Raw genomic sequence first — 14734 nt, 5'->3', positions numbered from 1 at the left:
AGTTCATTGAGAATGTTCAGAATAAATAGAGGTAAACAAAAGTTCAAACAAACAAACAAGTAAAAACGAGAACATTATGTGGATTTGATGATCTTACTCACTGACTGCTAAGTTTTTAATATTTGGTTTTATGTTCACTGTGTTGGCTAGAGGTTTATTCTTCTGACCACAGCCTTATTTCATTATTTTTGCCATGAGGTTGTGTTTTCATCCCTATATTTTTGTTTGTTTGTTTGTTTATTTGTTTGTAAGGAAGATAACTCAAAACAAGACAACAGATTTCCACAAAACTTGGAGGAAGGATGGATGAGGGAAGAACCCAGAATTCGGGGCTGATCCACATCCGGGGGCGAATCGAGAAAATCTTTTTTACTTTCTATAACATTGTGAGATTTCCCCGGCGTTTTCCTTGAGAATATTTCATGGATCTTAATAAATTAAAAACAGGCACATTAAGGGAAGTCTGTGACCGTGTAAAACTTGGTGGAGCTAGATTGAAATGAATGGGACTGTTGGGCCTTGGCAGAGGTATACTGAGGTACAGAATACTCCACCCTATAGTAGTCCAGGCAAAGTAACCCATTTTGGAGCCAAAAATAGAAGTAATTGTAAAATAATTTTTTTCAGCATAGATTATTTCTATGAGGTGTCCAGAACAACATACTAAAAGTCCTAAGAAATCGTAGTTGAGGAAATATGTTTAATTCTCATCAATGTGTGCATATAAGGCCCGGCAACAATACACCGCAAAAAAGACTATTTTTTTCATTTACTCCTATCAAAATGAAACTTTACACAATGAAAGTAGCCATGAAACGTAACATTTTTTGTATTACAAAGTTTCTTTGAAAATGAATTTATGTATGTATTTGTAATACATATGAAGGGTGTTTGCCTATGCAAATTAGGACATATTCAATAAGTGTGGAGCTCATGTGCTTGTCAAATTCATTTCAAAAGAAACTTGTAATACAAAAAATGTTACGTTTCATGGTTACTTTCATTGTGTAAAGTTTTATTTTGATTGGAGTAAAGGAAAAAAATAGTCTTTTTGGGGTGTATTGTTGCCGGGCCTTATTGGCACACATTGGTGAGAATTAAACATATTTCCTCAACTAGGATTTCTTAGGACTTTTAGTATGTTGTTCTGGACACCTCATAGAAATGATCTATGCTGAAAAAAATTATTTTACAATTAGTCGGTCGTAAAACGCTACTTTGCCTGGACTATAGTCTCAGTCTGTGTGGATAGCTGGGATACAGCTTGTCTCATCCGTCTTGGTCTGATGATTGACTTACTCTGTACAATCAGAGCCTCAGGCAGGACACCAGGAAGACTGGAGAGTGGAGTAACAGCCTACTGGGTCAATACAGATCTCCCCAGAGGCCTCATCCCAGTGTATGTAATGAGTGTGAGGATGCTGTGGTGCGTTCACTGCCCCTGCACTCTGCTGGAGCGTTACGCACAGCGCTGAGCTGAGGAGCGCATCCAGCCGCGCTGCACACACACTGCTGGGGCTGGGAGAAGAGGAAGACGAAGAGGAAGAAGATGTCAGTGGCGGAGAAGAAAGCAATAAGCGCCAAAGCCGAGTCTAGGAAATGCGCTGGACGTCTCTGGAGGCTCTTTCCTCACCTGCTGCTGTGTCTGTCTCTGGTCGCCTACGCTGCGCTGGGTGCGCTCGTCTTCCAGTACATAGAAGGACGCGGCGAGTCCAGCAACCTGACGGAGTACCATGGGTTCCTGGGGGAGATTATCAGCACCGTGCAGGATCTCACCGGTAAATGACCAACACATTTCTGGACTTGTAATGGTTGCTGATTAAACCTGTGGCGCATTGATAGTCATGGCTCTTTACTCACTAAGCCCTATTTCATGTGCATGTGTTCATATTTATTTACAGGCAACAACTCTTTGACTAATCAAACCATACTGAGGAAAGTAGATGATAAGATGAGAAACGAATTCAAGTCCATATGGCTCCAGAGACCTGACAGGTGGGACTTCTTTGGCTCCCTGTTCTTCTGCTGCACTGTATTCACCACGGTTGGTAAGTTATACACAAATATGCCAGAAACCAGCCTGTGCAGCATCCTCTCACGAATTAAAACATTCAATGTGTCTGTGAATGATTGCATTTTCAATTCCAACAATGTGGTGATTTGTGGTGGAGGTGGAGATCTGTGACATACATGTGATGAGCACTTTTCTTTCATTTTCAACAAAAACACAACAGGTTATAGGAATTTAAATCTGACAAAAGTGCTAAATGAAATGGGATGGATCATGGGAAATGTCATCCTCACCAAAAATGGTCATACATCCTCTAGTAACCAAATAGTTTTGAGTAAACATTGAATTATTGTATTGTTTAAATACAAGTGGAAGATGAAGTCTTTTTCGATTCTCTCTGTGTGGCCTGTACAACATGTGCTGGTAATTCATTTAGTAGTTGTGAAGATATTCCACTGAGACTGATCCTCTGGGAATAATGATTCAAAAAATTAAAATAATTAAAAAAAAATGAAAAACACACACTTTGACCTAGAGCTTTGGGGAATACTCTTCGATGTATTATAAAAGCTGTGTGACATATTATGCGAAGAAACTTAGGCCAGTTACAAGATGGTTATATGCTCTTAATCTTGCAGTGAAGATAAACACATGGTGGCTGAGAGGCTGTGTATCTCAAAAGAGGATTAAGTGAATTCCCATAACAGTTCAGGATTTATTATTGGCTTCATCAGTCATGTATGTTGTTGTTTGTTTAGGTTTTTTACAAGAAGTGGACACATTATAAACTTGGCTGATTTTCCCGTCTCCCTCAGTGAAACACATGTCAAAACTGCACTAATGTGCAGCACTTGCTCCGCCTTTATAAACTGCCCACTGTGCCATTATTCACTAGCCGGTCTCATCTCTTAAAAGTTTTCTCCACAGTGGTCTGTTTTATGTGGTTTGCTGCACTTTGGTGCTAATGACTCTGGTCAGCTCCTTGTAGCCACACATTTGAAATTCTAGCTACGTATAACTGTGGCTTCGTCAATGCGTACAAAATGGTCGGCCTGGTGTATACACGTCAGGAGATCTGCTTTTTCCTCACAGTGATATTGTACTTCACACAGCAGCCACTGGAAGCCTTGCCTACTCTCCAATCAGAATCAGAATCAGAATGTATTTATTGCCAAGTAGGTTTACACCTACCTGGTATTTGCTCTGGTTGTTGGTGCATACAATGAACATAAAAACGCAATAAGTACTACACACATAAGAAAAAAAAAGATATAAAATAAAAAGATATAAAAGACAAAAGATATGAAAAGTAAAGTAAAAAGTAAAATGCAAAACAGGAGAGCAATGTCAATTTGCAATATGCAATGTAATGAAATATAATATAATATTTGTTAATGTAACCCATCCTTGAGGCGTGGGGGCGGGATAAAAGTCCAAGTCAGGTGGGGGTCCCCCGGGCCTTGTTGATAAAGCCTAATGCAGCCGGGAAGAAGCTGGTCTTGTGGCGTGAGGTTTTGGTCCTGATGGACCGCAGCCTCCTGCCGGAGGGAAGTACCTCGAACAGTATGTGACCCGGGTGGGAAGGATCGGCCACAATCTTACACAGATCAAACCGTTAGAGTCGTTTGATTGGAGGGAGGTGAAGGGAGTTGAGGCAGCTTTCATTCTGGGCATCACTGGAATTCATTGGTCGATATCCAATTGCCTGATCGATCAATCTCTGCTGCAGCCGAGGTGAAGAGGAGCCTGGACAGAGATTGTGCCGATGAATTTCACTGTTGCACTACTCAGTTTTGTTATGTAGTGGACTATGACCAGTTATGCAGTTCTTATCAGCTCTGTGAAGACTTTTGGTTGACTCTCATCCCTCTGAACCTGCAGCAGCAGCAGCAGCTGTTTCAGAGAGAGAACACTCTGATAAATCCACTGTGCTCTACCTGCTCACCAAGAAATGACAAGTAAGAGACAAGCATTTAGCAGCTGAGAGCCAGATGATTTTCTCGGGAGCCGGTGGAACAACAGAATTAAAAGAGTGGGGATATTCATCAGGTGGTCAGAAACCGGACTCCAGATGCAGAAGCTCCTGGCATCAATAAGCAGAGTCTCAAAGGGGAGTAGTTTTTAACCCTTTCAACAAATGAGTCATTCAGTCCTGCTGAATTTGCACATGTAGCTTAGAGAACAAACTCATCAAACATCAACAACGCTGCACCTAAATGTTTTACAGCCTTTGAGTTCCTTTGCAGTGTTCACACAGCTTACCAAAGAGCTGCTTTCATGTGTAGTGCTGCTGGCTCGCTGGACATACACCTATTCTTAGTTAGAAAGGGCAAATAGATGCAGCAAACATTATCATAAAACATAATCATTCATTCACTTCATTGAAATGTTAAATGCATCATTTGCTGGTCCCTAACAAAAAAAAAAACAATAACAAAAGTCAGGGTTTGGTGGGATCATGGGAGTTGTACTCTCACCATCATTGTGTCAAGGTGAAACAATGAATGTTTCTCATGATCCAAGGGACCGGACGTGTGTCACTTTGTGAAATACACCAGTCTCCGATTATAAGCTATAGTTATAATATGTTAAATGTTTTTATTGCTGAATATATGAGATTAACACTTGTTCCTGGAGTCTTTTCAACTGATCTACAGTTACTGTTGATCTTTATGGATCTGAATCCATCCCTTTGAATGAACATGAACATGCACTGTTCCCTCTGACAAAGTCTTCAGATAGATTTGCATGATATAGAATTCGTAGCACGTTGAACAATTATTTTGCCACTGCTGTTATTTTCCAGTTTGTGTGCTTTTTTTTGCTCAGCTATTTAGAAAGTTTTGTATATTTGTTATATGTGTATTTTCTGCTGACATGTATATGTGGTTGTCATTTATATATGTATGGCTTTAATTTACATAATTTAATGTTGTGCTTTTTTTACATTTACATAATTTTTTGTCTGCCATCCTTTTCTGCCATAATCACAATTTTTAGCCTCAGACAATCAGTCATTATTCAATGCCCCATTCTCAGTAACGCTGTATCTTGTCTCCTTATGTTTTGTACAAACATTCACTTAGACTCAAGGATTCATTTAATAGATTTTGACGCCTGGAGGTCTAAGGTCAGTGTCACCATGACCTCCCTTTCCTGAGAAATTTCAGGACTGCCCGTACTGAATATCACTACATCTGGCTCAATTCACATTGACACACTTATGAAGGGATTAGAATTTACTGTTCAATGGTCAAGGTCACTGGGACCTGTTTTACCTTGTGAATTTAATATCTCACAAACTCCTTAAGGGAATTCTTTCAAACTTGGCTCACATGTTTACTTTGACTCACTGATTAACTGATCAGATTCTTATAGTCAAAGGTCCCGATCACAGTGGCCTCACAACATTTTTTTTTACCTCTTGATATGTCCTCTGTGATAGCTCAAGACTACCTTGAGGGACTTTCTTTAGTTACAGGTAACAGTGACCTTATATGTGCACATCGTTGGCAGAGGCATAGATCCGCAATGCAGTAATTCTAGTTTTCTATTGCCAATTATTTCTCTGAGTTGACATTTCTCCTGTGAACAAATCAGTGACTTCAATCCCTCACCTAGTGACCGAGTGTGTTCCTTCACCTTTGAAGGTAAAATTAAGGTAAAATTAATTTACCTTAAAAGATTTGTTCATGTACACATAGTTTATTCCAACCCTTGGTAATTAATTGTGTCTGCAGCAGAAACTCATTCACCTATCTCTAAATTCAAAACAAGGAAGTACAGCCATAAATCAATGATGTGTAAATAATGTGATTCGTTTCGTCCTCTGTTTACTTGAGCCTAATAATAAATAAATAAAGGGAAAGGAAGTAAACGGGAATGTGCCTGGAACATCATGTGATGTCTTGTGTGCAAACTGATTTTGGGGTACCTCAGGTGTTTGTAGAGGAAAGATCACATGTGTTCACAGATAGCCTTTAGATTGTACAATCGCCTAAAGAGGACCAGTGTGTGGGCCAGGGGTATCTGATGGTGATCACCAGGTCGACCCAGTCCTTAGGAATAATCTATAACAATTGAATGACAGTTGCTGTTGAGATACAGTCTTCTATAGACCTTGAACATAATGTTGTATAAAGCACTAACATACACTGCATTGCTGACCAATCAGCAGGCTGAGAAGCTGAGATCTTAAAAAAGTTTCAGTCTCTCTTTCTTCCTTATGTGGCTTGAGTGTGTCTCAGGGGCAGATGGCAGCTGTTTTTGGATGGTTGCAATAATTGAGGCCCATGGACGCTGTGTGTTAGTCCCTGTGCCGCCAACGCTCCATCTACAGTTTATCAGAGGACACATCTTGCTGGTGTAAAAATAGATTTTATGGCATATGATAAAGGCATTTTTATTGCTTTTAAAAAGGAAGTACCTTGGAGTTTTCTTGGGTGTTTGACATGTGTATTACATTCAAAAAGCCATGAAGATGCTCCTATTCTTGATGTTTTTTTAGGATCTTCTTGGCCTTGTTTGAAGATGATCATGTATTTAGGTGATGGGAATAACCTATAAAATAATCATCGATCCACTGCCAGTCCACTGCCAGTCAGCTGCAATTAGTTTATGCACTCACGGTAGTCAGGCGTCCTCTTGGTGCTACGGTTCTATACATTATGTGCTTATGTCGACACAATGAGAAACAGCCCACAAATCTTCCAGCAGGGCGGATCTTAAATGGCCTGTCTTACCTCCACAGCTGTGATGCACATACGCCAGGGAACCATGGTATGAACGAGCTGTATCTGTTTGAAAGCATGTGGACGTTTCTTTGAATGTGCATGTGCTGTCAGTAGACCGTGGACCATCAGGGGGCTTCAGAGGATGATTGGGATTGAAGCGATTTCGAAGCTAAATAGTCTTTTTGCATTTTTATCAAGAAAATAACCAAACAGCACACCTTTTTTGAAAATGTGTGACTGCAGAATTACATAGGAATCCGTTCAATTCAGATCCTAAGTAAGCACACTCATAAAACTGTGACTGTAAGAAAGATTTAAAAATGGATAAGTTGTTTGCCAGATGGATCTCCTCAGAGAGATTGTTCCAAAGAGTGGGAGCCCTGACAGAAAGGGCCCGGTCGCCCTTAGACCTCGACTGGGACAGTGGAATGGCCACTAAGACCTTGGCTGAGTCAAAAGAGCTGATATATACCAGGTGAAAGTCCAGAACTGGCCCTTAAAGTCAACTATAAAATCCTGTTATCAATTTTAAGATTTACTGAAGGCTAATTAGGTGAAGCTAAAATCAAAAAATGTCCACCAACTGAATTTGAGTCCAACAAGGGCTTTGTATGGCAAATATATGTTTGGCAGGTTGGCAGTTTGTTGAGACGTGATTCACTGCAGGCTGATGATCTACTGATGGATTCTTGAAATAGCCCAGACCAGACAAAATCACCGGCTCCGGAGAGGAGAGAGACGTTCATGTTTAATGCTAGCCTGGGTGCCAGACGAACTTAGCCCCGCCCACAACATTTTTTGGTAGGGAAGTTCGCTCTGGAGTCGCTCCGTTGGCAGGAAATTATCTCCGAACAGAAGCTGTTCGGACCAATCACATTGTCAGGGCGGGCTTTATACGATGATGGACAGATAATCAACAGTTACGTCATCAACTACGTCATCAAAGAGCGCTTGGGTTGACTTTGTTTTCCACAAACATGCCTGCCGCTGGAGAGCTGAGATGTGTAGATGCTGCCATTGAGTCTGTAAGTTCTCCGTGTATTTAAATTCTTTATACAACACCGGCAAAAATCGTTCTTCATCTTCTTCTTCTACTTCTTCCAGCGTGCGTGCAGTTGAGTTCTGTTGACAACAACTATGCGTCGCTCAACAACATACGTCACATACTACGTTGCTCTGATTGGTTGTAGGTCTATCCAATTGTGCGAAGAGGTATTTTTTTTCCTGGTTCGGTTGAAACACGCCCCATAATCACAGCCCAATGGAGCGGTCTCAGACTCATATTCTGACTAGAATCATGAGTATGACAACGTCAGGCTAGTTTAATTCTACATGAAGGTCACAATACATTCTCCTGTGCACTTGGAAGGGAAGTGTGAAACAAAGGATTTTTTGTTTATTGCAATCTACAACATAACAACATGCTGCCACTATGTCATGCATAGCCTAATGGTCCTTTATCAATTGGCTTTCTATGGCACTGTTGTCAGTCTCTTTGTTTCGATTTTTGTCTTGACATGATGCGATGTGTAAGAGCCTTGTGAAGATACATTAGTCAGTCTGTTACTTTCATATACATGATAAGTGGTTAAGGGAAGCCAGCTAATGGCTAATGGCTAATGGCTAATGGCTTTGCAGCAACAGGAAGTCCACGACTCAGTGAGGAAAAGGCACTTTCAGCGTAGGACAATGTTTCCTTCACCACAAAAAGCTGATTTAGGATTGTTAGAGGTTAGAGCCTCTGTTCTCTGTGCAGTTTGGAACTTCATTCATCTCTCCACAACCAACATATTATGGTTTTAAAGCAAGGCTTAAAGGAACATAGATCATAACACTAATATTCTGTTGTTGTGAAGTGAAAGAGATTATTTGGAAAGGTCCCAATGGGAAATAGTTGTGTCAAATTACTGTTGGATTTATACAATTATATAATCAAGTTTCCCATTGTAAATGTCGACAAAACTGAGCTTCTATGCAATAAATACCGGGTGAAAATCACCCCAACACCCCTCCAGGTCATTTTGATAATGTGATTATTTTTGATTTGGTCTGAAACAGACAAGTTGCTGATCTCCATCATGGCAGCAACAGTAATAGAATCACTTCCTCCTTAGCAAGTTATGTTCAAAGTAAAATGATAATGTTTGTTTCACTGCTGCAGTGTTTTTAACCAGTTAAGTAAATCATTCAAGCTTAATAGAACCGAAAGATGTGAACAGTAATGAAGACAATTCAATTCAATTTTATTTGTATAGCACCGAATCAAAACATAGATTATCTCAAGGTCCTTTACATATTAAGGTCGAGCCCTTAAAAATGATAGAGAAACCAAACAGTTTCAAACCAAACAATCTCCCTCATTACAGTTTTTCTCCATTGCTTTGGCTCATTTCAAGAAACTTTAATGACAAAGCTTTAAATACATTTGCCAAAATAACCGAGCTCATGTGCACATTTCAATCTTGGCTCAGTCCTTTGACACTGAATGGTTACAGTAGATGTTTTCTTTCCAGAATACTATGTGTATCAAACAGAAAAAATATTAATTCAAGGTTTCACATAAAATACTTTATTGCACTCATACTGCCATGGAAATTGTTACAGTAATTGCCATACATCGTGGTTACAGTAACAGAAAATGTGTACAGCAGAATATACTGTCAAACAATAAGCACATCAGAACTAAAATCAGGTATAGCCTACACTAGCAACACATACAGTAAGAAGGTAAAGCAAAGCTGGAGTTTCACTAGTTTTCATCCTCACTCTCCTGCTCATCCTCGCGCTCATGTCTGTCTGGCCACAGATTTTCATCAACATCACATCTGATGTTCTCCCTTGCTATGAATCGGCGTGCATGCTGCAACCATCCCTGACACTGCTCTGCTGTGACATCACCACCACGCACCCTTGCTCCTCTTCTTCTTCCTCCTCTTCCTCAAGCAGAACTTGGTCAAGCTCTAGATATTTCTTGGAAGCATTTATACTCCTGGATAGCACCTGTCAGCTAACTAAACTGACTGTGTGATTGGTGATCAGTTGTGTGAAACTCCCCCTTGATTAGTAAAGTTCTAGTTGCACCTGAAAATTAAGCTGATGATCCAAGAGATCCATATTACAGTATATACCATGATGTTTTTCATGGAAGTATGTGCCTGAAAGATTTTGACAGTGGAGTGAACTATTGTGCAGGTGATGATGTACACAAGGAAATTATGCCAACATGTTCTGCAGAGAACAGCCACTTGACTGAGAAGCAACATTCAGTTTAGACCAGCAAGATATATTCAATTTGTAATTGGGCTAACTGAAGGCAATTGTACCTAACCGTTTGCAAAGGTGTCCTAAATCATTTGAAATTTGTGCAAGCTGTAGGCAATTGTACTTGTCATGTGCAAGGATGTGCTAATTGCAATATGATTAAAGGAATGAGATATTCCAATCTGTTGTGAACAAGTGCCCAGTGGTTTGGAGGTTTGCACGTGTTGTTTTGAGAACATTTCTGTTTCGTGAAATGAGCCAAAGCAATGGAGAAAAACTGTAATAGAGAGAAACCTCAGAACCAGACTCCATCTGTCTCGACCAGTTGGGGTGAGGATGGGGAAAAGAGATAGAGGTGGATGAGACAGAAGGCAAGCCATTGGAAGAGAATTCGTCTAAGGCTGGCAAGCAGGTGAATATTTCACCATACACTTTCCACTCCCATTATTGGAGGAAACCCTGTATGGTGTCACCTTCAGCAGTATCAAAGAATCTTTCTTGTCCTACATATCCAAATCAGAGAGGGAAATCCTCGAGAATGACCACACACTATCTTGGATCTGTTGAACAGGACACCCTCATTCAGGACATTTTGGGGGGCAGGGGCTCAAGTGAGAAAAAAGGGAACTTCTCATTATCATTTATTTTAAAAAATCCACTTCTCTGACTTGCTTACCAATTTATTTTAATACCCTCACACTCACATTATTCTTAAATACTTAACAGTGACACACAGAGACCATGGTCTTTTTTAGTATTCAGTATTCACTTCAGGTGTATCACAAGGACAGGAAGCAACTAAGCCACATTTGCATCTTTTCTTTGTTACTAGCTTCTAGTATATATTTAGAATAAGACACTACACCAGGGAGAATTTTAAAAACTTCTTGCCAATGACAATAAATCATTTCAATTCATTTGTTAAATAAATGACACAAAAATCTTCAGACAAAATAGAAAAACCTGCTCTCTCCATAAATAAGCTAACCAACCTCCAAACTACAAAGTTGACCTATGTTTAGTTGCAACAATCAGGTTTAATGGATCCTGTCCTCTCATTCTCACACTGCAAAAATACTGAAAAAAACACTGAAAAAACATTTGAAAATGTTAAAATACAGCAACTTTAATGAAATCGTTAAACAAACGTTTGTAAACTTTTGATTAGTATTATGAAGTATGATTATAAATAATGAATAATTTTTAGCCTTGTGATGCAAACATGATTAAAATGAATTGTTTAGTTACTTTTTATTTCACAAGTAAGATAACCTTCAGCTTCTTTAGCCAAGCAACAAAACTGAATTGCCTGAATACATTAATAATCCATTACATTTTCATTATTATTACACTTACCACACACACACACACACACACAGGCGCACACGATAACAGGTGAGAAGGACTTATTTGGTTTCCATGTCTTCTTTAACTCTACCTATAGAGTTTCTTATCCCTTACTTGATTTGATTAGTGTCAGAGATCTTTAAATTGTACTGTTACTTGACATTACTAATGTGTCCATTTTCTCTATATCGTTGCAGGGTATGGGGAGATCTATCCAGTTACCCAGTCTGGTAAGGTGGTATGCATTTTGTATGCCATGGTGGGCATCCCTCTTATGCTCCTGGTCATCCTGGATGTAGGAGACTTCCTTGCCATGCTTATGTCCAGAGCCTACGTACGCATTCACAGCCTCTGCAAAACGCTCTTCTCCCACACCTGGTCGCCGCTGAAGGCTCGTAGGAGGGCAGCGGAGTCCAAGCACTGTGCCCTGACTGATGGAACCTTCGTTTTTAGCCACGACGTTGTTATCCGTGAACCCCTTGACATCCGGCAGGTGCTGCGCAGCCAGGAAGACGTGCGGCAGAAGTCAATCCATCTCCAAAACAACAAGGAGATCTTCGAGAAGATTCTTGCCAGGGATAATTTACTCAGAAAGGACCCGATGCTCAGGACTCTCTCCTGTCCAGAGCTGAACCGGCTGCCACCCCCACCCAAGGGATATGTCATATGGGACTTCTCAGGGTTAGGGGATGGGATGGAAATGCTGGATGTTCCCTTTGTGTTGATTCTTTTAGTTGTGTTTGCCTACATTTCATTTGTAGGTTTTATCCTTCCGTATTGGGAAACTGAAATCACGGGCTTTGACCCCTACTACTTCTGCTTTATCACACTCACAACCATAGGTTTTGGCGACATTGTACCCAAACACCCCAAGTACTTTATGTTTACCTCACTCTTCATCATTGCCGGCATGGCCATCATGTCCATGGCGTTTAAACTGGGCCAAACACGAATTGTAAGCTGCTACCGCCAGTGCATAAAGTTCATCAGCAGGGGAAATGGGGGGACTTTCAGGGACAAAGAGATTCACTAAGTCCTCATGAGAAAATCTGCCTCATGTCCACGAGTTGAACAGGCTCACAGTCCAGGCTTTGAAACTAAACGGGACTCTGAGGGAAGGCGTGCGGTGAATGAATTTGTTGTGCTGGTTGTTTGGCTATAAGCATGAGCAAAGTCAAAAATGTGCATGTGCCAAACGCTTTTGCCCAGTGAAGGATGGTGATATTCAAAATGATTCCATTTCCAGAGAAACTTCAAACTCTGCATATCTACATAGATACAGCATCGTGCCAAGGAATCACTTAGTTGCACTGCATTAATGCTGTTAGAACTGCTACAGAGGAAGGACACATTAGTGGACTTGGAACTCTGGAACACACTGCCAGGAAAATTAAAAAAAAAAGCTGTTTGAGTTCAGTTTAGTTTTTTCTTTCAAACTCCACTTTATAACATGATGTCATATTAACTTGGCTCCTCACACAGTCGGCAAATGGAACATTTTCTAAACCGTATTTCCTCCTTGCATTTGAGTTAATTCTCAGTGGTTGGTAATGATGCATCAGTTATAGGTGCATTGGCTGGAAGGTTTTCCAAATTCTAAATCTGTGTGTAGGAACTGTGCATATGTTACAGAATGAGTTATTCTTACTTCTTACCCTTATGCTTCTCATCATTAACACACAGGCCTGAGCCATTTATGGTTGTCTTCCTCCCACTGAAAGTTCCCAAATTTGTAATGTGATTACTTACATGTGGTATCACACAAGAAAGATAAAGAAGAAACATATCGCAGACCGGGAGGTTCAGATACACTGTGTGAAATGAAACAAAATGATGCTGTGTAACAACAAAAACATTTAATCTCAGTACAATGAAAAGAGTACAATTGGTTTTCATTTGCTACTTTATAATAAGATGATCAAATTAATTTGTACAGCACTTTTCCAAGTACAGTTAAAAGTAGGGCTCAAATATTTCAGAACTAAGCCAAATACAATTAGACAATAAGAAATGTAGTTAAAGATTTTCAATACAGCATGAAAACGATAGTAAAATGATAGATCAGACGTGTAGGTAATGAAAGGGAGTACTAGGATTTCTAAAAGGCATTTTTAAAAGATATGTTTTATGAAATGATTTAAAAAGTGTTACAGAAAAACCCTCAGATCCTCGTGCAGGGAGTACCAGAGCTGAGTCTTGACTGCAAAAGCCTGTTCACCTTTAGTCTTGAGCCAGGATGTTATAGCAGCCAGCAGAGCCTGCTGGAGGATCTGAGGCTCTGCTCCACTAATAGCAGAGCAGCCATTCAGCAATGCATCTGGAGGCTGAGCCATGAATTGCTGGATACGAGATTAGTAAAACGTTAAAACTGAAAGGTAAGCAGTGAGTGATTTGGTCTTGTTCTGTAGTGCTAGTTAAAAAAGCTGAGCAGCTGAAGATGTGAGACTTGTATGGCTAAGCCCTGAAAGCAATGAATTGCATGAAATGGATGAAATGAAAGCATGGTAGAGTGATTTTTTAGATGTTCCTCGATCAACTTTTGAAAAAATTACTGAACTGTGAATTGTTTGTGATTTGATTTCTAAGAGAGAGGTGTGTCACATATCAGACTCAGGTCTTTGGTGGTAGGTTCATTATTTGCAGAGAAGGAGTTGGATGTTTCTGTCAAGACAATGATTTCAGATTTTTTCCCCTTCGTTTTAAGTATTTATACTTGTGATTGTCAGTAACACATGGTAGAGCACAGCACATGCTCAGTGATCAGGGATTCGAGAAACCAGACACATTCGGATGCAGTTTCCATTCTGAAGACATGATTATTAAAACAATAACAAAAAAGTTCAAGTATCTTCAGTAAAGAAAGTTACTTACTTTACAGTGATTTGGGTTAGCTGCTAGTTGTTTGGGTTGCCCACTGTTACACATCCAGTGTTTACAGTAGAGGAGGCTGCAACAGATGTTATAAGTGCTGTGTTGAGCATCTGATACTTTAATTAGATTTCTTCCAACAAAATAGTATGTTGCTTTTTATGTGTACATAAAGTACATGATAATAAATATATTTATATTGCAGGCCGCTGCCCACTGTTCACAGTTTTGTGGAGTGGACCCGACAGGGCAACAAACCGCAGCATTAAACACATGCAAATATAGAAAAGCACATTCGCAGCATTTAGAGGAAAAGCTGCAAAGTTAGGAAAACATACAAACAAACAAAAAAGAGCTGCACCAGAATAATACCAAGACTGAATGTAAAGTGGTTTTTGGTCTCTTGGGGGCAGTGGAAGCAAATCTGACACTGATGACATTATCGTTCTATGAGATCAATATGCTGTAATAGCTGCTGATAGCACAACTCAATGAAAAGTGACACTGTGAGATA

At 40.0% G+C, this 14734-nt stretch overlaps 1 protein-coding gene across 1 annotated transcript; it reads left to right on the top strand.

Moving 5' to 3' along the window:
- Positions 1-1549: 1549 nt before the first annotated feature.
- On the top strand, positions 1550-12385 carry kcnk18 (potassium channel, subfamily K, member 18). Its single transcript, XM_061086866.1, has 3 exons — positions 1550-1778; positions 1902-2048; positions 11550-12385. Exons 1-3 carry the CDS (start codon positions 1550-1552, stop codon positions 12383-12385), a joined length of 1212 nt encoding a protein of 403 aa, XP_060942849.1.
- The last annotated feature ends 2349 nt before the right edge of the window (positions 12386-14734 follow it).

This window comes from Limanda limanda, chromosome 15 (genome assembly GCF_963576545.1).
Source record: "Limanda limanda chromosome 15, fLimLim1.1, whole genome shotgun sequence".
Lineage (NCBI taxonomy): Eukaryota > Metazoa > Chordata > Actinopteri > Pleuronectiformes > Pleuronectidae > Limanda > Limanda limanda.
This window is presented reverse-complemented; position numbering and strand designations above follow the sequence as displayed.